Raw genomic sequence first — 24,350 nt, 5'->3', positions numbered from 1 at the left:
GGCGGGGGGTCAGGGGTTATGGTACGTACATAGCTGTGTAGAGGTGGGGCTGGGCGGGGGGTCAGGGGTTATGGTACGTACATAGCTGTGTAGAGGTGGGGCGTGGCGGGGGGTCAGGGGTTATGGTACGTACATAGCTGTGTAGAGGTGGGGCGTGGCGGGGGGTCAGGGGTTATGGTACGTACATAGCTGTGTAGAGGTGGGGCGTGGCGGGGGGTCAGGGGTTATGGTACGTACATAGCTGTGTAGAGGTGGGGCGTGGCGGGGGGTCAGGGGTTATGGTACGTACATAGCTGTGTAGAGGTGGGGCGTGGCGGGGGGTCAGGGGTTATGGTACGTACATAGCTGTGTAGAGGTGGGGCGTGGCGGGGGGTCAGGGGTTATGGTACGTACATAGCTGTGTAGAGGTGGGGCGTGGCGGGGGGTCAGGGGTTATGGTACGTACATAGCTGTGCAGAGGTGGGGCGTGGCGGGGGGTCAGGGGTTATGGTACGTACATAGCTGTGTAGAGGTGGGGCGTGGCGGGGGGTCAGGGGTTATGGTACGTACATAGCTGTGCAGAGGTGGGGCGTGGCGGGGGGTCAGGGGTTATGGTACGTACATAGCTGTGCAGAGGTGGGGCGTGGCGGGGGGTCAGGGGTTATGGTACGTACATAGCTGTGCAGAGGTGGGGCGTGGCGGGGGGTCAGGGGTTATGGTACGTACATAGCTGTGCAGAGGTGGGGCGTGGCGGGGGGTCAGGGGTTATGGTACGTACATAGCTGTGTAGAGGTGGGGCGTGGCGGGGGGTCAGGGGTTATGGTACGTACATAGCTGTGTAGAGGTGGGGCGTGGCGGGGGGTCAGGGGTTATGGTACGTACATAGCTGTGCAGAGGTGGGGCGTGGCGGGGGGTCAGGGGTTATGGTACGTACATAGCTGTGCAGAGGTGGGGCGTGGCGGGGGGTCAGGGGTTATGGTACGTACATAGCTGTGTAGAGGTGGGGCGTGGCGGGGGGTCAGGGGTTATGGTACGTACATAGCTGTGCAGAGGTGGGGCGTGGCGGGGGGTCAGGGGTTATGGTACGTACATAGCTGTGCAGAGGTGGGGCGTGGCGGGGGGTCAGGGGTTATGGTACGTACATAGCTGTGCAGAGGTGGGGCGTGGCGGGGGGTCAGGGGTTATGGTACGTACATAGCTGAGTAGAGGTGGGGCGTGGCGGGGGGTCAGGGGTTATGGTACGTACATAGCTGTGTAGAGGTGGGGCGTGGCGGGGGGTCAGGGGTTATGGTACGTACATAGCTGAGTAGAGGTGGGGCGTGGCGGGGGGTCAGGGGTTATGGTACGTACATAGCTGTGCAGAGGTGGGGCGTGGCGGGGGGTCAGGGGTTATGGTACGTACATAGCTGTGTAGAGGTGGGGCGTGGCGGGGGGTCAGGGGTTATGGTACGTACATAGCTGTGTAGAGGTGGGGCGTGGCGGGGGGTCAGGGGTTATGGTACGTACATAGCTGTGTAGAGGTGGGGCGTGGCGGGGGGTCAGGGGTTATGGTACGTACATAGCTGAGTAGAGGTGGGGCGTGGCGGGGGGTCAGGGGTTATGGTACGTACATAGCTATGCAGAGGTGGGGCGTGGCGGGGGGTCAGGGGTTATGGTACGTACATAGCTGTGTAGAGGTGGGGCGTGGCGGGGGGTCAGGGGTTATGGTACGTACATAGCTGTGTAGAGGTGGGGCGTGGCGGGGGGTCAGGGGTTATGGTACGTACATAGCTGTGTAGAGGTGGGGCGTGGCGGGGGGTCAGGGGTTATGGTACGTACATAGCTGAGCAGAGGTGGGGCGTGGCGGGGGGAAGTCCTCGGTGAAGTTGACGTTACACATGTTGGTGCTGCAGCAGCAGAACCTGTAGGTCCCGTTCTGAATCTGAGACGGAGTGGTCGTAACCACGCAACGGTCGTCATGGCACTCCTGCTGGTCCCCGATGTGAGTCCAGCAACCTGGGAGAGGAGAGAGAGAGAGGATGAGGAGACTGGTGTGGACAGGATGAGAGAGAGATGAGGATACTGGTGTGGACAGGATGAAAGAGAGAGAGGGGGAGAGAGAGAGAGAGATGAGGAGACTGGTGTAGACAGGATGAGAGAGAGATGAGGATACTGGTGTGGACAGGATGAGAGAGAGAGAGGGGGAGAGAGAGAGAGAGATGAGGAGACTGGTGTAGACAGGATGAGAGAGAGAGAGAGGGGTAGAGAGAGAGATGAGGAGACTGGTGTGGACAGGATGAGAGAGAGAGAGAGAGGGGTAGAGAGAGAGATGAGGAGACTGGTGTGGACAGGATGAGAGAGAGAGAGAGAGGGGTAGAGAGAGAGAGGGGTAGAGAGAGAGATGAGGAGACTGGTGTGGACAGGATGAGAGAGAGAGAGAGGGGTAGAGAGAGAGATGAGGAGACTGGTGTGGACAGGATGAGAGAGAGAGAGAGAGAGGGGGAGAGAGAGGGGAGGAGACTGGTGTGGACAGGATGAGAGAGAGAGAGGGGTAGAGAGAGAGATGAGGAGACTGGTGTGGACAGGATGAGAGAGAGAGAGAGGGGTAGAGAGAGAGATGAGGAGACTGGTGTGGACAGGATGAGAGAGAGAGAGAGAGAGGGAGAGAGAGAGAGAGATGAGGAGACTGGTGTGGACAGGATGAGAGAGAGATGAGGATACTGGTGTGGACAGGATGAGAGAGAGAGAGAGAGAGGGAGAGAGAGAGAGAGAGATGAGGAGACTGGTGTGGACAGGATGAGAGAGAGAGAGGGGGAGAGAGAGAGAGAGATGAGGAGACTGGTGTAGACAGGATGAGAGAGAGAGAGGGGTAGAGAGAGAGATGAGGAGACTGGTGTGGACAGGATGAGAGAGAGAGAGAGGGGTAGAGAGAGAGATGAGGAGACTGGTGTGGACAGGATGAGAGAGAGAGAGAGAGAGGGGGAGAGAGAGAGAGAGATGAGGAGACTGGTGTGGACAGGATGAGAGAGAGATGAGGATACTGGTGTGGACAGGATGAGAGAGAGAGAGAGGGGGAGAGAGAGAGAGAGATGAGGAGATTGGTGTGGACAGGATGAGAGAGAGATGAGGATACTGGTGTGGACAGGATGAGAGAGAGAGAGATGGGGAGAGAGAGAGAGAGATGAGGAGACTGGTGTAGACAGGATGAGAGAGAGAGAGAGAGAGGGGGAGAGAGATGAGGAGACTGGTGTAGACAGGATGAGAGAGAGAGAGAGGGGTAGAGAGAGAGAGAGATGAGGAGACTGGTGTGGACAGGATGAGAGAGAGAGAGATGGGGAGAGAGAGAGAGAGATGAGGAGACTGGTGTGGACAGGATGAGAGAGAGAGAGAGGGGTAGAGAGAGAGATGAGGAGACTGGTGTGGACAGGATGAGAGAGAGATGAGGATACTGGTGTGGACAGGATGAGAGAGAGAGAGGGGGAGAGAGAGAGAGAGATGAGGAGACTGGTGTGGACAGGATGAGAGAGAGAGAGAGAGAGGGGGAGAGAGATGAGGAGACTGGTGTAGACAGGATGAGAGAGAGAGAGAGGGGTAGAGAGAGAGAGAGATGAGGAGACTGGTGTGGACAGGATGAGAGAGAGATGAGGATACTGGTGTGGACAGGATGAGAGAGAGAGAGATGGGGAGAGAGAGAGAGAGATGAGGAGACTGGTGTGGACAGGATGAGAGAGAGAGAGAGAGAGGGGGAGAGAGATGAGGAGACTGGTGTAGACAGGATGAGAGAGAGAGAGAGAGGGGGAGAGAGATGAGGAGACTGGTGTAGACAGGATGAGAGAGAGAGAGAGGGGTAGAGAGAGAGAGAGATGAGGAGACTGGTGTGGACAGGATGAGAGAGAGAGAGAGAGAGGGGGAGAGAGATGAGGAGACTGGTGTAGACAGGATGAGAGAGAGAGAGAGGGGTAGAGAGAGAGAGAGATGAGGAGACTGGTGTGGACAGGATGAGAGAGAGAGAGATGGGGAGAGAGAGAGATGAGGAGACTGGTGTGGACAGGATGAGAGAGAGATGAGGAGACTGGTGTGGACAGGATGAGAGAGAGAGAGAGAGAGGGGGAGAGAGAGAGAGGAGGAGACTGGTGTAGACAGGATGAGAGAGAGAGAGAGGGGTAGAGAATCTGAAACCGAACCCACTGCTGAGCCCCACCACCACCATCACCTACAGAGACATGCTAACCAAGCTGGTCCTGGGGCTCTGTTCACAAACACAAACAGACCCCACAGAGCCCCAGGACAGCAACACAATTAGACCCAACTAAATCATTTGGCCCTAAACAGAGAGTACACAGTGGCAGAATACCTGACCACAGTGACTGACCCAAACTTAAGGAAAGCTTTGACTATGTACAGACTCAGTGAGCATAGCCTTGCTATTGAGAAAGGCCGCCGTAGGCAGAACTGGCTCTCAAGAGAAGACAGGTTATGTGCTCACTGCCCACAAAATGAGGTGGAAACTGAGCTGCACTTCCTCACCTCCTGCCAAATGTATGACCATATTAGAGACACATATTTCCCTCAGACCTACAAAGAATTAGAAAACAAATCCAATTTTGATAAACTCCCCTATCTACTGGGTGAAATACCACAGTGTGACATCACAGCAGCAAGACTTGTGGCCCGATGCCACGAGAAAAGGCCAACCAGTGAAGAACAAACAACATTGTAAATTAGGGATGCACGATATATCGGTAAGCATATCGGAATCGGACGATATTAGTTAAAATGCCAACAAAGGCATCGGCCCGATGTCTAGTTTAACACAGATGTGCAAAACCGATGTCAAAGCTGACGTGCATACCTGTATAACGTAGGTAGTGAGGTACATACCTATATAACGTAGGTAGATGACATAATAACGGCACGATAAATACTGCTCTACACGTGCAACACAGCATTTCTAACCTAGACCACAATGTCTGCTGTGGACATTGTTAGATGCACTATTGTAAAGTGGTTGTTCCACTGGATATCATAAGGTGAATGCACCAATTTGTAAGTCGCTCTGGATAAGAGCGTCTGCTAAATGACTTAAATGTAAATGTAAATGTAAATGCTGTGTGGCTCTATGTTAAAGTTTCAAAGGAAGAGAAAAGGCCATATGCAACGTTTGTGCTGCTATTATTTCCCGAGGAGGGGAGGAAGTGACATCTTTCAAAACCTAATGACTCATTAGAAAGTGCATCACCCCCAGACGTTCAGACAATCCACAGAACAAAAGCTGAAAACAACTAAGCTCACACTTCCAGCAGTCATCTGAAAGAGTAAGAACATTTCAGCGAAACGACTCAAAAGGCCAGATCCATTAACGCCAAGATAATGGGATTCATTGGCATTGACAATCAACCGGTCTCTGTCGTGGATGATGTTGGCTTTTGCTTTTTCCGTAAAGGTTTTTTGAAATCTGACACAGCGGTTGCTTTAAGGAGAGGTATATCTATAATTCCATGTGTATAACTTGTATTATCATCTACATTTATGATGAGTATTTCTGTTGAAACGATGTGGCTATGCAAAATCACTTGATGTTTTTGGAACTAGTGAATGTACTGCGCCAATGTAAACTCCGATTTTTTTATATAAATATGAACTTCATCAAACAAAACATACATGTATTGTGTAACATGAAGTCCTATGAGTGTCATCTGATGAAGATCATCAAAGGTTAGTGATTCATTTTATCTCTATTTCTGCTTTTTGTGACTGCTATCTTTCGCTGGAAAAATGGCTGTGCTTATTGTGGTTTGGTGTGACCTAACATAATCGTTTGTAGTGCTTTCGCTGTAAAGCACATTTGAAATCGGACACTTTGGTGGTATTAACAACACAATTGCCTTTAAAATGGTATAAGACACATGTATGTTTGAGGAATTTTAATTATGAGATTTCTGTTGTTTGAATTTGGCGCCCTGCACATTCACTGGCTGTTGTCATATCGATCCCATTAGCGGGAATGCAGCCATAAGTTTTTAACAGGTATTCTCTCTTTACTGTGTCTCCACCATGCTCGATGCTAGGTACAAGGACCGCTACTTCGTTAACAGGTATTCTCTCTTTACTGTGTCTCCACCATGCTCGATGCTAGGTACAAGGACAGCTACTTCGTTAACAGGCATTCTCTCTTTACTGTGTCTCCACCATGCTCGATGCTAGGTACAAGGACCGCTACTTCGTTAACAGGTATTCTCTCTTTACTGTGTCTCCACCATGCTCGATGCTAGGTACAAGGACCGCTACTTCGTTAACAGGTATTCTCTCTTTACTGTGTCTCCACCGTGCTCGATGCTAGGTACAAGGACCGGTACTTCGTCTCCACCGCGCTCGATGCTAGGTACAAGGACCGGTACTTCGTCTCCACCGCGCTCGATGCTAGGTACAAGGACCGGTACTTCGTCTCCACCGTGCTCGATGCTGGGTACAAGGACCGGTACTTCGTCTCCACCGCGCTCGATGCTAGGTACAAGGACCGGTACTTCGTTAACAGGCATTCTCTCTTTACTTCGTCTCCACCGCGCTCGATGCTAGGTACAAGGACCGGTACTTCGTCTCCACCGTGCTCGATGCTGGGTACAAGATGGAAACAGATACAGTGACAGTGCGCTCCGAGGAAGAGGCCACGGACAGACACAGTGACAGTGCGCTCCGAGGAAGAGAGGCCACGGACAGACACAGTGACAGTGCGCTCCGAGGAAGAGAGGCCACGGACAGACACAGTGACAGTGCGCTCCGAGGAAGAGAGGCCACGGACAGACACAGTGACAGTGCGCTCCGAGGAAGAGAGGCCACGGACAGACACAGTGACAGTGCGCTCCGAGGAAGAGGCCACGGACAGACACAGTGACAGTGCGCTCCGAGGAAGAGAGGCCACGGACAGACACAGTGACAGTGCGCTCCGAGGAAGAGGCCACGGACAGACACAGTGACAGTGCGCTCCGGGGAAGAGAGGCCACGGACAGACACAGTGACAGTGCGCTCCGGGGAAGAGGCCACGGACAGACACAGTGACAGTGCGCTCCGAGGAAGAGGCCACGGACAGACACAGTGACAGTGCGCTCCGAGGAAGAGAGGCCACGGACAGACACAGTGACAGTGCGCTCCGAGGAAGAGGCCACGGACAGACACAGTGACAGTGCGCTCCGGGGAAGAGAGGCCACGGACAGACACAGTGACAGTGCGCTCATAGGAAGAGAGGCCACGGACAGACACAGTGAGAGTGCGCTCCGAGGAAGAGGCCACGGACAGACACAGTGACAGTGCGCTCCGAGGAAGAGGCCACGGACAGACACAGTGACAGTGCGCTCCGAGGAAGAGGCCACGGACAGACACAGTGACAGTGCGCTCCGAGGAAGAGGCCACGGACAGACACAGTGACAGTGCGCTCCGAGGAAGAGGCCACGGACAGACACAGTGACAGTGCGCTCCGAGGAAGAGGCCACGGACAGACACAGTGACAGTGCGCTCCGGGGAAGAGGCCACGGACAGACACAGTGACAGTGCGCTCCGAGGAAGAGGCCACGGACGGACACAGTGACAGTGCGCTCCGAGGAAGAGAGGCCACGGACAGACACAGTGACAGTGCGCTCCGAGGAAGAGAGGCCACGGACAGACACAGTGACAGTGCGCTCCGAGGAAGAGGCCACGGACAGACACAGTGACAGTGCGCTCCGGGGAAGAGAGGCCACGGACAGACACAGTGACAGTGCGCTCCGAGGAAGAGGCCACGGACGGACACAGTGACAGTGCGCTCCGAGGAAGAGGCCACGGACAGACACAGTGACAGTGCGCTCCGGGGAAGAGGCCACGGACAGACACAGTGACAGTGCGCTCCGAGGAAGAGGCCACGGACAGACACAGTGACAGTGCGCTCCGAGGAAGAGGCCACGGACAGACACAGTGACAGTGCGCTCCGGGGAAGAGGCCACGGACAGACACAGTGACAGTGCGCTCCGAGGAAGAGGCCACGGACAGACACAGTGACAGTGCGCTCCGAGGAAGAGGCCACGGACAGACACAGTGACAGTGCGCTCCGAGGAAGAGAGGCCACGGACAGACACAGTGACAGTGCGCTCCGAGGAAGAGAGGCCACGGACGGACACAGTGACAGTGCGCTCCGAGGAAGAGAGGCCACGGACAGACAGAGTGACAGTGTGCTCCGAGGAAGAGAGGCCACGGACAGACACAGTGACAGTGCGCTCCGAGGAAGAGAGGCCACGGACAGACAGAGTGACAGTGCGCTCCGAGGAAGAGAGGCCACGGACAGACACAGTGACAGTGCGCTCCGAGGAAGAGAGGCCACGGACAGACACAGTGACAGTGCGCTCCGAGGAAGAGAGGCCACGGACAGACACAGTGACAGTGCGCTCCGAGGAAGAGAGGCCACGGACAGACAGAGTGACAGTGCGCTCCGAGGAAGAGAGGCCACGGACAGACACAGTGACAGTGCGCTCCAAGGAAGAGAGACCACGGACAGACACAGTGACAGTGCGCTCCGAGGAAGAGAGGCCACGGACAGACACAGTGACAGTGCGCTCCGAGGAAGAGAGGCCACGGACGGACACAGTGACAGTGCGCTCCGAGGAAGAGAGGCCACGGACAGACAGAGTGACAGTGCGCTCCGAGGAAGAGAGGCCACGGACAGACACAGTGACAGTGCGCTCCGAGGAAGAGAGGCCACGGACAGACAGAGTGACAGTGCGCTCCGAGGAAGAGAGGCCACGGACAGACACAGTGACAGTGCGCTCCGAGGAAGAGAGGCCACGGACAGACACAGTGACAGTGCGCTCCGAGGAAGAGAGGCCACGGACAGACACAGTGACAGTGCGCTCCGAGGAAGAGAGGCCACGGACAGACAGAGTGACAGTGCGCTCCGAGGAAGAGAGGCCACGGACAGACACAGTGACAGTGCGCTCCGAGGAAGAGAGACCACGGACAGACACAGTGACAGTGCGCTCCGAGGAAGAGAGGCCACGGACAGACACAGTGACAGTGCGCTCCGAGGAAGAGAGGCCACGGACAGACACAGTGACAGTGCGCTCCGAGGAAGAGAGGCCACGGACAGACACAGTGACAGTGCGCTCCGAGGAAGAGAGGCCACGGACAGACACAGTGACAGTGCGCTCCGAGGAAGAGGCCACGGACGGACACAGTGACAGTGCGCTCCGGGGAAGAGAGGCCACGGACAGACACAGTGACAGTGCGCTCCGAGGAAGAGGCCACGGACGGACACAGTGACAGTGCGCTCCGAGGAAGAGGCCACGGACAGACACAGTGACAGTGCGCTCCGAGGAAGAGAGGCCACGGACAGACACAGTGACAGTGCGCTCCGAGGAAGAGAGGCCACGGACAGACACAGTGACAGTGCGCTCCGAGGAAGAGGCCACGGACGGACACAGTGACAGTGCGCTCCGGGGAAGAGAGGCCACGGACAGACACAGTGACAGTGCGCTCCGAGGAAGAGGCCACGGACGGACACAGTGACAGTGCGCTCCGAGGAAGAGTGCGCTCCGAGGAAGTGACAGTGCGCTCCGAGGAAGAGGCCACGGACAGACACAGTGACAGTGCGCTCCGGGGAAGAGGCCACGGACAGACACAGTGACAGTGCGCTCCGAGGAAGAGGCCACGGACAGACACAGTGACAGTGCGCTCCGAGGAAGAGGCCACGGACAGACACAGTGACAGTGCGCTCCGGGGAAGAGGCCACGGACAGACACAGTGACAGTGCGCTCCGAGGAAGAGGCCACGGACAGACACAGTGACAGTGCGCTCCGAGGAAGAGAGGCCACGGACGGACACAGTGACAGTGCGCTCCGAGGAAGAGAGGCCACGGACAGACAGAGTGACAGTGCGCTCCGAGGAAGAGAGGCCACGGACAGACACAGTGACAGTGCGCTCCGAGGAAGAGAGGCCACGGACAGACACAGTGACAGTGCGCTCCGAGGAAGAGAGGCCACGGACAGACACAGTGACAGTGCGCTCCGAGGAAGAGAGGCCACGGACAGACACAGTGACAGTGCGCTCCGAGGAAGAGAGGCCACGGACAGACAGAGTGACAGTGCGCTCCGAGGAAGAGAGGCCACGGACAGACACAGTGACAGTGCGCTCCGAGGAAGAGAGGCCACGGACAGACACAGTGACAGTGCGCTCCGAGGAAGAGGCCACGGACAGACACAGTGACAGTGCGCTCCGAGGAAGAGAGGCCACGGACAGACACAGTGACAGTGCGCTCCGAGGAAGAGAGGCCACGGACAGACACAGTGACAGTGCGCTCCGAGGAAGAGAGGCCACGGACAGACACAGTGACAGTGCGCTCCGAGGAAGAGGCCACGGACGGACACAGTGACAGTGCGCTCCGAGGAAGAGAGGCCACGGACAGACAGAGCTGAATCTTCACTGCTTGACATGTATGATGAGATCCTGGTTGAGAATGAAACGACTGAACAAATGAACAACGAAACAGCACAGCAAGTAAGTGAAAGTAAGTGAAAGAAATAGGTTTTGATGATGTTTTACTGGTAATGGGGACATATGTAAACAAAATAACTGTGTGTTTCAACTATTTAACTGTACTAGAATGCTTAAACGGCCGCACATTTTTTAAATATCGGTTACTGGTATCGGGTTTTTTGGATATCGGTATCGGACAAAAATGTCATATCGGTGTATCACTATTGTAAATACAACAAATATTTATGTTAATTTTTTATTTATTTCATACTTCAACTATTTGAACACTGTACATAGCCAACAATCTAACATTTGACTCGACCTTCGCCTCCCGAGCCCGTTGGGGAGTTACAGCGATGAGACAAGATCGAAAAAGGAGAGAAAATACAACAACAAAAAATAATGTGTGTGTGAGAGAAAGAGAGAGAGAGAGAGAGAGAGACAGAGACAGAGAGAGAGAGAAACTGAGAGAGAGACAGAGACAGAGAGAGAGAGAAAGAGAGACAAAGAGAGAGAAAGAGAGAGAGAAAGAGACAGAGAGAGAGAGAGAAACAGAGAGAGAGAGAAACAGAGAGAGAGAGAAACAGAGAGAGAGAGAAAGAGAGACAAAGAGAGAGAAAGAGAGAGAGAGAGAAACAGAGAGAGAGAGAAACAGAGAGAGAGAGAGAAACAGAGAGAGAGAGAAAGAGAGACAGAGAAAGCAAGATCAGGACAGAGAGAGAAGAGGGAGAAACTGTTTTACATGAACACCAGGTATATGTCCCCATCTTTACTGAGTGTGTGTGTGTGTAGATATACCCTGTTTGAACAAGTGTATGTCCCCATATCTATTGTGTGTGTGTGTGTGTGTGTGTGTGTGTGTGTGTGTGTGTGTGTGTGTGTGTGTGTGTGTGTGTGTGTGTGTGTGTGCGCGTGCGTGCGTGCGTGCGTGCGTGCGTGCGTGCGTGCGTACGTACCCTGTTTGACCAGGTGTGTCTCTCCGTCTCTAGTCTTCTCCCACAGGCCATAGCATCGAGAGCCCTTACTGCAGCGTATAGTAGCATTCCCTCTGGTCATAGGCCAGTCTCCTCCTCCTGCTCCTCCTCCTACACCTCCTCCTACACCTCCTCCTCCTACACCTCCTCCTGCCACACGCTGCTCCTCATACTGCTGCTGCTGGTCGTTGAACGCACACTCACGCTCCTCGCTCTGGGCACCTAGAGACAGAGAGAGAGAGGGAGAGCGGGGGGAGTGGGGGAGGGGGGGGCAGGGAGAAGAGGGAGGGAGGGAGAAGAGAGGGGGGAGGGAGTGGGGAGGGGGGGGCAGGGAGAAGAGGGAGGGAGGGAGAAGAGAGGGGGGAGGGAGTGGGGAGGGGGGGGCAGGGAGAAGAGGGAGGGAGGGAGAAGAGAGGGGGGAGGGAGTGGGGAGGGGGGGCAGGGAGAAGAGGGAGGGAGGGAGAAGAGAGGGGGGAGGGAGTGGGGAGGGGGGGCAGGGAGAAGAGGGAGGGAGGGAGAAGAGAGGGGGGAGGGAGTGGGGAGGGGGGGCAGGGAGAAGAGGGAGGGAGGGAGAAGAGAAAGGGGGGAGGGAGGGAGTGGGTGAGGGGGACAGGGAGAAGAGAGAGGGGAAGGGAGAGATATAGAAAAGTTAGTGAAAATCATTTGCTCCCTTTATTTTCTGAGACAGAAAAGCTAACGGATGTTTCAGAGCTGAAATATCTCTCTGTTATCTCAGAGCTGGAATATCTCTGTTATCTCAGAGCTGGAATATCTCTCTGTTATCTCAGAGCTGGAATATCTCTCTGTTATCTCAGAGCTGGAATATCTCTCTGTTATCTCAGAGCTGGAATATCTCTCTGTTATCTCAGAGCTGGAATATCTCTCTGTTATCTCAGAGCTGGAATATCTCTCTGTTATCTCAGAGCTGGAATATCTCTCTGTTATCTCAGAGCTGGAATATCTCTCTGTTATCTCAGAGCTGGAATATCTCTCTGTTATCTCAGAGCTGGAATATCTCTCTGTTATCTCAGAGCTGGAATATCTCTCTGTTATCTCAGCATTGGTCTCAGTGAGTTTACAGGTCATATCGCAGCAGCATGGGGTTACATCAGGGGTCTTCAACCTTTTCTTGCACAGGGACACCAATCATACATTAGCAAAAACAATGTCTTATGATGAATGTGAAGGTGAATGATCAACGATAACTAATAAACATTTTAAAAGAGTGATGATCTTCTTGTGTTTTAAATATACTGAACAAAAATCTAACCGCAACATGAAACAAGTTCTCAGATTTTACTGTTACAGGAAATCAGTCCATTGAAATGAATTCATTAGGCTCTAATCTATGGATTTCACATGACTGGGAATACAGATATACATCTGTTGGTGACCTTTTAAATCAGATCAGAAAACCAGTCAGTATCTGGTGTGGACACCATTTGTCTCATGCAGTGCGACACATCTCCTTCACATAGAGTTGAATGTTGTCCCACTCCCCTTCAATCAAATCCAATTGTATTTGTCACATGCGCCGGATACAATACAGAGTCAGGGGGAGGGAGGGGAGAGAGTAGAGTCAGGGGGAGGGAGGGGAGAGAGTAGAGTCAGGGGGAGGGAGGGGAGAGAGTAGAGTCAGGGGGAGGGAGGGGAGAGAGTAGAGTCAGGGGGAGGGAGGGGAGAGAGTAGAGTCAGGGGGAGGGAGGGGAGGGGAGAGAGTAGAGTCGGGGGGAGGGAGAGAGTAGAGTCAGGGGGAGGGAGGGGAGAGAGTAGAGTCAGGGGGAGGGAGGGGAGAGAGTAGAGTCAGGGGGAGGGGGAGGGAGGGGAGAGAGTAGAGTCGGGGGGAGGGAGGGGAGAGAGTAGAGTCGGGGGGAGGGGGAGGGAGAGAGTAGAGTCAGGGGGAGGGAGGGGAGAGAGTAGAATCAGGGGGAGGGAGGGGAGAGAGTAGAGTCAGGGGGAGGGAGGGGAGAGAGTAGAGTCAGGGGGAGGGAGGGGAGAGTAGAGTCGGGGGGAGGGAGGGGAGAGAGTAGAGTCAGGGGGAGGGAGGGGAGAGTGAGGAGTCAGGGGGAGAGAGGGGAGAGAGTCGAGTCGGGGGGAGGGAGGGGAGAGAGTAGAGTCGGGGGGAGGGGAGAGAGTAGAGTCAGGGGGAGGGAGGGGAGAGAGTAGAGTCGGGGGGAGGGGAGAGAGTAGAGTCAGGGGGAGGGAGGGGAGAGAGTAGAGTCAGGGGGAGGGGAGAGAGTAGAGTCAGGGGGAGGGGGAGGGAGGGGAGAGAGTAGAGTCGGGGGGAGGAAGGGGAGAGTGAGGAGCTGGGAACAGAACGTTCTATAAGATAAGTTTTACTGTGGACCTTCATTCTAATCTAAACCCCTCCTCCTCTTCCTCCTCCCTGTCTCTTCGTCCCAGCTAACAACATTTTAGGATGTTCAGTAAGCGAACACGATTAAAGATATCACATGTAAAGTATTGGAGTTGGCCACTTGACTGAAGGATATTAGCTCTGAAGAGATATCAACAGGATATGGGTCTAAGTTAGATCATCTGGTTGAATCTGTGTTTGTGGTTATACTTCCTGGAACAGAACAGATGAGCAGAGGGATAAACCACTTCAACTAAATGACTGAGAAACCTCCTCCTGTCTCTGACCACTGCAGCAGACCCTCATCTACAGGAGGCCCTCAGCTACAGGAGGCCTTCATTTACACCAGGCCCTCGGCTACAGCAGGCCCTCGGCTACACCAGGCCCTCGGCTACACCAGGCACTCGGCAACACCAGGCCCTCGGCTACACCAGGCCCTCGGCTACACCAGGCCCTCGGCTACACCAGGCCCTCGGCTACACCAGGCCCTCGGCTACACCAGGCACTCGGCAACACCAGGCCCTCGGCTACACCAGGCCCTCGGCTACACCAGGCCCTCGGCAACACCAGGCCCTCGGCTACACCAGGCCCTCAGCAACACCAGGCCCTCAGCAACACCAGGCCCTCAGCAACACCAGGCCCTCAGCAACACCAGGCCCTCACCTACAGCAGGCCCTCAGATACACCAGGCCCTCAGCTACACCAGGCCCTCAGCTACACCAGGCCCTCACCTACAGCAGACCCTCAGCTACAGCAGGCCAGCAGGAGCGGTAATGTCACCAACCCAGACTGTATACTGGGGTCCAAAGACAGACTCTTACATAGTTGAATATAGATCTAGAGAGAATACAGAAGCCTGTGATTTTAGGCCTACAGTCTGTCAACCAACCCCGGATCCGGACCCAGAACGGGGTCAATAAGAGCCGCAGGTCCAGACTAAAAAAAGCGTCCTACAGTCAGGGGGAGGCGACCACTCAGCCAGAGTTGCAGTCCCAGCTGACAAAACAACCGGGGCAGACAGGAAACTAAAGAAACAAAGCACCACTCAGCGTCTCAAAGACTGGACCTGGCAGCTCTAAACTCCAGCACCACTCAGCATCTCAAAGACTGGACCTGGCAGCTCTAAACTCCAGCACCACTCAGCATCTCAAAGACTGGACCTGGCAGCTCTAAACTCCAGCACCACTCAGCATCTCAAAGACTGGACCTGGCAGCTCTAAACTCCAGCACCACTCAGCATCTCAAAGACTGGACCTGGCAGCTCTAAACTCCAGCACCACTCAGCATCTCAAAGACTGGACCTGGCAGCTCTAAACTCCAGCACCACTCAGCATCTCAAAGACTGGACCTGGCAGCTCTAAACTCCAGCACCACTCAGCATCTCAAAGACTTGACCTGGCAGCTCTAAACTCCAGCACCACTCAGCATCTCAAAGACTGGACCTGGCAGCTCTGAACTCCAGCACCACTCAGCATCTCAAAGACTGGACCTGGCAGCTCTAAACTCCAACACCACTCAGCATCTCAAATATAGGACCTGGCAGCTCTAAACTCCAGCACCACTCAGCATCTCAAAGACTGGACCTGGCAGCTCTAAACTCCAGCACCACTCAGCATCTCAAAGACTGGATCTGGCAGCTCTAAACTCCAGCACCACTCAGCATCTCAAAGACTTGACCTGGCAGCTCTAAACTCCAGCACCACTCAGCATCTCAAAGACTGGACCTGGCAGCTCTAAACTACAGCACCACTCAGCATCCCAAAGACTGGACCTGGCAACTCTAAACTCCAGCACCACTCAGCATCTCAAAGACTGGACCTGGCAGCTCTAAACTCCAGCACCACTCAGCATCTCAAAGACTGGACCTGGCAGCTCTAAACTCCAGCACCACTCAGCATCTCAAAGACTTGACCTGGCAGCTCTAAACTCCAGCACCACTCAGCATCTCAAAGACTGGACCTGGCAGCTCTAAACTCCAGCACCACTCAGCATCTCAAAGACTGGACCTGGCAGCTCTAAACTCCAGCACCACTCAGCATCTCAAAGACTGGACCTGGCAGCTCTAAACTCCAGCACCACTCAGCATCTCAAATATAGGACCTGGCAGCTCTAAACTCCAGCACCACTCAGCATCTCAAAGACTGGACCTGGCAGCTCTAAACTCCAGCACCACTCAGCATCTCAAAGACTGGACCTGGCAGCTCTAAACTCCAGCACCACTCAGCATCTCAAAGACTTGACCTGGCAGCTCTAAACTCCAGCACCACTCAGCATCTCAAAGACTGGACCTGGCAGCTCTAAACTCCAGCACCACTCAGCATCTCAAAGACTGGACCTGGCAGCTCTAAACTCCAGCACCACTCAGCATCTCAAAGACTGGACCTGGCAGCTCTAAACTCCAGCACCACTCAGCATCTCAAATATAGGACCTGGCAGCTCTAAACTCCAGCACCACTCAGCATCTCAGCCAGGTTGCCTCCCAAATAGCATCCTATACCCTATTTAGTGCACTAGTTATGGGCCCTGGTCTAAAGTGGTGGACTACATAGGGAATAGGGTACATTTGGGACGTAGCCTCGGAGTCACAGCTTACAGTCACAATGTCCCAATACGACGCTGGAACTCACAGAGCCGTCTCTCTCTGTACCCATTAAACCATCAGCAAGTACTTCCACACTCTAATGCAAGCCTTTACCAAACCCCTGTACACCAGAGGAGAGGGAGAGAGAGAGAGAGAGAGAGAGAGAGAGAGAGAGATCCCTGTACACCAGAGGAGAGGGAACGACAGAGAGAGAGAGAGAGAGAGAGAGAGAGAGAGAGAGAGAGAGAGAGAGAGAGATCCCTGTACACCAGAGGAGAGGGAACGAGAGAGAGAGAGAGAGAGATTCCTGTACACCAGAGGAGAGGGAACGAGAGAGAGACAGAGAGATCCCTGTACACTAGAGGAGAGGGAGAGAGAGAGAGAGAGAGAGAGAGAGATCCCTGTACACCAGAGGAGAGGGAGAGAGAGAGAGAGAGAGATCCCTGTACACCAGAGGAGAGGGAACGAGAGAGAGAGAGAGAGAGATCCCTGTACACCAGAGGAGAGGGAAGAGAGAGAGAGAGATCCCTGTACACCAGAGGAGAGGGAACGAGAGAGAGAGAGAGAGAGAGAGAGAGAGAGAGAGAGAGAGAGAGAGAGATCCCTGTACACTAGAGGAGAGGGAACGAGAGAGAGACAGATCCCTGTACACCAGAGGAGAGGGAACGACAGAGAGAGAGAGAGAGAGAGAGAGAGAGAGAGATCCCTGTACACCAGAGGAGAGGGAGAGAGAGAGAGAGAGAGATCCCTGTACACCAGAGGAGAGGGAGAGAGAGAGAGAGAGAGATCCCTGTACACCAGAGGAGAGGGAACGAGAGAGAGAGAGAGAGAGAGAGAGATCCCTGTACACCAGAGGAGAGGGAGAGAGAGAGAGAGAGAGATCCCTGTACACCAGAGGAGAGGGAACGAGAGAGAGAGAGAGAGGGATCCCTGTACACCAGAGGAGAGGGGACGAGAGAGAGAGAGAGAGATCCCTGTACACCAGAGGAGAGGGAACGAGAGAGAGAGAGAGAGAGAGAGAGAGAGAGAGAGAGAGAGAGAGAGAGAGAGAGAGAGAGAGAGAGAGAGAGAGAGAGAGAGAGAGAGAGAGAGATCCCTGTACACTAGAGGAGAGGGAACGAGAGAGAGAGAGAGACAGATCCCTGTACACCAGAGGAGAGGGAACGACAGAGAGAGAGAGAGAGAGAGAGAGAGAGAGAGAGAGAGAGAGAGAGAGAGAGAGAGAGAGAGAGAGAGAGAGATCCCTGTACACCAGAGGAGAGGGAACGAGAGAGAGAGAGATCCCTGTACACCAGAGGAGAGGGAACGAGAGAGAGAGAGAGAGAGAGAGAGAGAGAGAGAGAGAGAGAGAGAGAGATCCCTGTACACCAGAGGAGAGGGAACGAGAGAGAGAGAGAGAGAGAGAGAGATCCCTGTACACCAGAGGAGAGAAACACCAATAGAGAAATACCAACGATGGTGAGTGACCCTGTGATGAGCAGTGCTGGTCTCTGGTCTGTAAATCTGATACAGTCATCAAGGCAGGACACACACATTTCATTCCAACAGACAAATAAGCCACATTCCTGTCAATAGTAGGATGCCTGCAGAGCTCCCTGCCTCAGACTGGCAGGATGTTCAATCAATTGAATTTACCACAGCTAGACTCCAATCAAGTTGTTGAAACATCTCAAGGATGATCAATGGAAACAGGAAGCACATGGGCTCAATTTCAAGTCTCATAGCAAAGGGTCTGAATACTTATGTAAATAAGGTATCAGTTATTTTATTTTATACATTTGCAAAAAATTAAAAACATTTTTTTTTAAACTGTTTTTGCTTTGTCATTATGGGGTATTGTGTGTAGATTGATGAGGCAAAAAAACATTATTGAATCAATTTTAGAATAAGGCTGTAACGTAACAAAATATGGAAAATATCGAGGGGTCTGAATACTTTCAAAATGCAGAGTAAGCATTTGCCTGTTGTTTCTTTGTGGGTTTTACACAGTCTAGTGCATTTTAGAGTTAAAGAACACCAACTGATTGTTTGAGCACCTTGAAGAACTACATTCCAGGTAGAATCAGTTTGACAGGTGGACAGATTGGTTCTTTGACAATTACAACATGCAGTGGGGAGACTATTGTCCCCGTCAGGAGGCTTAAGGTCTCATCTCTGGGTCTTAGATTGCATTCTGCTAAGGTACTCTCTCTACTATAGTCGTATTTGGCCTGGGCACACACATGCTCCTAGAGGGAAGGGGGAATACTGAAGCATGCGTTGATGACAGATATACAGTTTCCAGGCGTTTGGCCTGGGCCTCTGATGCGCATTTCGGTCAAGTTTTGAACACAAATTTGTTTACATCCCTGTTAGTGAGTATTTCTCCTTTGCCACGATAATCCATCCACCTGACAGGTGTGTAGGGCGGTCCCCGACTAAATTTTTAAACGTGTATTTTTTCCATATATAGACACACCCTATGTGTTTTAGTAAAATCAACTATGTGCATTGAGCTGGTCAGAGGCTTTAAGCTTACAGTTTGATGCCTCAAGAGGGTGTCAGAGATCTAGATAACAAGAAGAAAAGGAAAAAGCTTCACCTGACCCAACCATTCTCCACCCGCTCCTGCTGGCTTTCTCAGATTCTGCCATTACTCTCCTGAAGTTGCCGGTAATAGGCTACACGAGGAGTCGGCAACTTTTCATGTTGAATGCCAATTTATCTTACCATTTATACCGATCTGCATGCCAGTAATGGTTTTCATATGCAAATTATGTTAAAAAGTTATATTTAATTTATAATAACGTCTTCAAATCTCAATATCATTGTCATGTGGTTAATCAAAATTCTATTCCAAATCTAAATGAAAATTATACAAACCTAAAAATGTACTTTTATTGCCATTGACAACTATGTAAAAATAGACTGCATAAAGTCAACAAATACAAACACTGCAGCCTGCAGGTAGAAAATATCCTGATTTAAAAATAAATATCCTGTAAATCACATTGGCTACACACGGCCTGTCTGCAACAAACTGGGAACATTGCATCTATTAACTTACGTCTGGCCAGAAGCCTACGCTAGCAATATTAATATAATTAATTTAATAATCTGGGCCCTCAGAGTTTCCCGAGCGAGACACAGCTGTGGGCTATTTGCACAAGGGATGAGAAGCCGTGCTTGACTTGGACAGGAGCTCACCGGAGCTGAGTACCGGCACCTCACATGTTCTACAGCTTCAGCTCCTGTTCCTCTTATAGAATATTACCTCAACAGTATTGTGGAGCTCCTCTTCCTCTTATAGAATATTACCTCAACAGTATTGTGGAGCTCCTGTTCCTAAATATAAACAGTATCAGCACCCCACATGAGTACCGGAACCTATTGCAGTCCAAATCATGCACTGATGAGAAACCTATTTTAAGACGTTTCCACTGGATCAGAGAATGATATTTGTTCTCTGGTTACGGAACGAGAGAGAGCTGGAAAGATATTTCCTGAGTTTCAAATTCTCAACGGCTGTAAAACCAGACTGTTTGCTGTTTGAGGTGAAGAAAACATTACTTTGAGAAGCTCCACAGGTCATTAGTGGTGGTGCGTTAAGACAATCAGAAATACTATCAGATCCCCAAATGGGCACATTGATATCCTACATTTACCCACAGGCCTGGTAGTCTATAGGCCTGGTAGTCTATAGGCCTGGTAGTCTATAGGCCTGGTAGTCTATAGGCCTGGTAGTCTATAGGCCTGGTAGTCTATAGGCCTGGTAGTCTATAGGCCTGGTAGTCTATAGGCCTGGTAGTCTATAGGCCTGGTAGTCTATAGGCCTGGTAGTCTATAGGCCTGGTAATCTATAGGCCTGGTAGTCTATAGGCCTGGTAGTCTATAGGCCTGGTAGTCTATAGGCCTGGTAGTCTATAGGCCTGGTAGTCTATAGGCCTGGTAATCTATAGGCCTGGTAGTCTATAGGCCTGGTAGTCTATAGGCCTGGTAGTCTATAGGCCTGGTAGTCTATAGGCCTGGTAGTCTATAGGCCTGGTAGTCTATAGGCCTGGTAGTCTATAGCACTACTTCTATGTGTGCGCGTCCTTACTCAACATTGACAGGTCCAAACAAAAGACAATGTCTAAACTGACAACACTCGTAAATGGAATGAAATAAGCCAAAACTTGTCTCTCACAAGTGAAGCAGAGCTTGTGCACTGCAACAATAATATTGAATGCATTAAAAGAAAAGACCGTAACCAAAGTAACAAACATTGTAGATGATAAATTATAGGAATTCATTGTAAATGTAGTACTGGGGATGTATATAATGTACACTAAAAATCAGCCACAAACAATTCACACAATGAAGTTATGAAACAGTGAACGTGAACAAATTAGCTGGAGAGCATCCTGGAGAGAGAAGTGCGTTGTGCATCTGTACACGTGGTCAATCTGACACCTCAGCAGAAGGGCGTTGTGCATCTGTACACGTGGTCAATCTGACGCCTCAGCAGAAGGGCGTTGTGCATCTGTACACGTGGTCAATCTGACGCCTCAGCAGAAGGGCGTTGTGCATCTGTACACGTGGTCAATCTGACGCCTCAGCAGAAGGGCGTTGTGCATCTGTACACGTGGTCAATCTGACGCCTCAGCAGAAGGGCGTTGTGCATCTGTACACGTGGTCAATCTGACACCTCAGCAGAAGGGCGTTGTGCATCTGTACACGTGGTCAATCTGACACCTCAGCAGAAGGGCGTTGTGCATCTGTACACGTGGTCAATCTGACGCCTCAGCAGAAGGGCGTTGTGCATCTGTACACGTGGTCAATCTGACGCCTCAGCAGAAGGGCGTTGTGCATCTGTACACGTGGTCAATCTGACGCCTCAGCAGAAGGGCGTTGTGCATCTGTACACGTGGTCAATCTGACGCCTCAGCAGAAGGGCGTTGTGCATCTGTACACGTGGTCAATCTGACACCTCAGCAGAAGGGCGTTGTGCATCTGTACACGTGGTCAATCTGACGCCTCAGCAGAAGGGCGTTCATACCTCTTACGCTTCGCTGAGCTGTTGTGAAAGGTAGGCCCTCAAGAGGGACGCCTATCCCTAAGAAGGTTTATAAGTCCCTTCACAGAACAGCGCAAACTGGCTCTAACCAGAATAGAAAGAGGAGTGGGAGGCCCCGGTGCACAACTGAGCAAGAGGACAAGTACATTAGAGTGTCTAGTTTTAGAAACAGACGCCTCACAAGTCCTCAACTGGCAGCTTCATTAAATGGTGCCCGCAAAACACCAGTCTCAATGTCAACAGTGAAGAGGCGACTCAGGGATGTCGGCCTTCTGGCAGGATGTGATCGGTCCACAGAAAGAAGCAAAGCTGACTCCTCCCCCGGCAGGCTGACTCCTCCCCCGGCAGGCTGACTCCTCCCCCGGCAGGCTGGCAGCTCAGAGGCAGGCTACCAGCTCAGAGGCAGGCTTCCAGCTCAGAGGCAGGCTAGCAGCTCAGAGGCAGGCTACCAGCTCAGAGGCAGGCTACCAGCTCAGAGGCAGGCTACCAGCTCAGAGGCAGGCTACCAGCTCAGAGGCAGGCTAGCAGCTCAGAGGCAGGCTAGCAGCTCAGAGGCAGGCTACCAGCTCAGAGGCAGACTACCAGCTCAGAGGCAGGCTACCAGCTCAGAGGCAGGCTAGCAGCTCAGAGGCAGGCTACCAGCTCAGAGGCAGGCTACCAGCTCAGAGGCAGGCTACCAGCGGAGTCCAACATATCCTTGACATTTGCTCCAGTGAACGCTCATTAAGTAGCAGATACACCTGTCCGGGGCTACTAGTTCTTTCCCCAGACTGAGAAGCTAGCAGTTGAAATCAAACAGTTTCCATCTCTGCTGGCTAAAAGCCAGTCTACAGAGATCTAGTGACATTTGGCCCAGTGAACACAGCTCCGTTCACAGGAGACTACAGCTTAGTCAGCCAGTCAGCCAGTCAGCCAGCCAGTCAGCCAGCCAGTCAGCCAGCCAGCCAGCCAGTCAGCCAGCCAGCCAGCCAGCCAGTCAGCCAGTCAGCCAGTCAGCCAGCAGCCAGCCAGCCAGTCAGCCAGCCAGTCAGCCAGCCAGTCAGCCAGCCAGTCAGTCAGCCAGCAGCCAGCCAGCCAGCCAGCCAGTCAGCCAGCCAGCCAGTCAGCCAGTCAGCCAGCCAGCCAGTCAGCCAGTCAGTCAGCCAGCCAGTCAGCCAGCCAGCCAGTCAGGCAGCCAGCCAGCCAGCCAGCCAGCCAGTCAGCCAGCCAGCCAGTCAACCATCCAGTCAGTCAGCCAGCCTTTCATAAGTTACACATGAATCACACCAAAGAGTTGCAAAACACTACTGTACCATCATACAGTTATCAGCATCTCCAATGGCACCCTATTTCCTACGTAGTGCACTACTTTTGACCAAGGCTCATAGGGTAGTGCACTACTTTAGACCAGGGCCTATAGGGGTAGTGCACTACTTTTGACCAAGGCTCATAGGGTAGTGCACTACTTTAGACCAAGGGCTCATAGGGTAGTGCACTACTTTAGACCAAGGCTCATAGGGTAGTGCACTACTTTAGACCAGGGCCATAGGGCTTTACTTCGGGAATAGGGTGCGATTTGGGACGCGACCCAACCATTAGAGCGCTAGTTAGGCAGAATGTGAAAAATGTAAAAGAACTAACTTCATTCTCCATTTCCTCAAACAGAAACCATGACAACCTTCATGTTTTAAATCTAATTATACTGACAAAGAAAAATGAGTGTTTTAAGACCTCTTTGTAATAACTCTGAGACAATAGTCTGTTTCATCATGTCCTCTCTTGAAACTTGTCAAAGCACATTCTGTCACTTTGATTTAGGCTTCATTGTGTTAGTTCATCTGGGTTGAACAAAAGCACCATTACATTGACATTGTATTGGACATTGTGAAGTTAAAAGCTGAATCAAGCTGAAGAAGACAATGGAAATATATAATACGCTGTTGATCATGTTCAGGTCAGTAGCTAGCTGCCATTTTAGCTTGTTAGATATCAGACAACATGTCTGTCCAGAATTACAGATCAGGCAACATGTCTGTCCAGAATTACAGATCAGGCAACATGTCTGTCCAGAATTACAGATCAGACAACATGTCTGTCCAGAATTACAGATCAGGCAACATGTCTGTCCAGAATTACAGATCAGACAACATGTCTGTCCAGAATTACAGATCAGACAACATGTCTGTCCAGAATTACAGATCAGACAACATGTCTGTCCAGAATTACAGATCAGACAACATCTCTGTCCAGAATTACAGATCAGGCAACATGTCTGTCCAGAATTACAGATCAGACAACATGTCTGTCCAGAATTACAGATCAGGCAACATGTCTGTCCAGAATTACAGATCAGACAACATGTCTGTCCAGAATTACAGATCAGACAACATGTCTGTCCAGAATTACAGATCAGACAACATGTCTGTCCAGAATTACAGATCAGAGAGAGAGGGGGGGGGGGGGGGAGAGAGAGACGGGGAAAAGGAGAGACGGGGAAAGGAGAGAGAGACAGGGGGATGAAATGATCAAATATACAGACAACAATTTCCAATTGGCTATACAAAACTCTTTAACAACATCCTCAGCTCTGGCATCATCCCCAATATTTGGAAGCAAGGACTGATCACCCCAATCCACAAAAGTGGAGACCAATTTGACCCCAATAACTACTGTGGGATATGCATCAACAGCAACCTTGGGAAAATCCTCTGCATTATCATTAACAGCAGACTCGTACATTTCCTCAGTGAAAATAATGTACTGAGCAAATGTCAAATTGGCTTTTTACCAAATTACCGTACGACAGACCACGTATTCACCTAATTGACAAACAAACCAAAACAAAGGCAAAGTCTTCTCATGTTTTGTTGATTTCAAAAAAGCCTTTGACTCAATGTGGCATGAGGGTCTGCTATACAAATTGATGGAAAGTGGTGTTGGGGGTAAAACATACGACATTATAAAATCCATGTA

General features: G+C 52.0%; 1 protein-coding gene across 1 annotated transcript in view; it reads right to left on the bottom strand.

Annotated features, from left to right (window-relative positions):
• LOC139546196 (bone morphogenetic protein receptor type-2-like) overlaps positions 1–24,350 on the bottom strand; it is a 96,833-nt gene that overhangs the window by 51,936 nt on the left and 20,547 nt on the right. Inside the window, exons 2-3 of the mRNA XM_071354297.1 lie at positions 11,409–11,648; positions 1,798–1,974 (exon numbers count right to left, since the gene is read on the bottom strand). Of these exons, the coding sequence (XP_071210398.1) occupies positions 1,798–1,974; positions 11,409–11,648 (417 nt within the window). The remainder of the gene's footprint in view (positions 1–1,797; positions 1,975–11,408; positions 11,649–24,350) is intronic.

Source organism: Salvelinus alpinus, chromosome 20 (assembly GCF_045679555.1).
Source record: "Salvelinus alpinus chromosome 20, SLU_Salpinus.1, whole genome shotgun sequence".
NCBI lineage: Eukaryota > Metazoa > Chordata > Actinopteri > Salmoniformes > Salmonidae > Salvelinus > Salvelinus alpinus.
The sequence above is the reverse complement of the archived record's forward strand: the minus strand, read 5'-3'. Positions and strand labels throughout refer to the sequence as shown.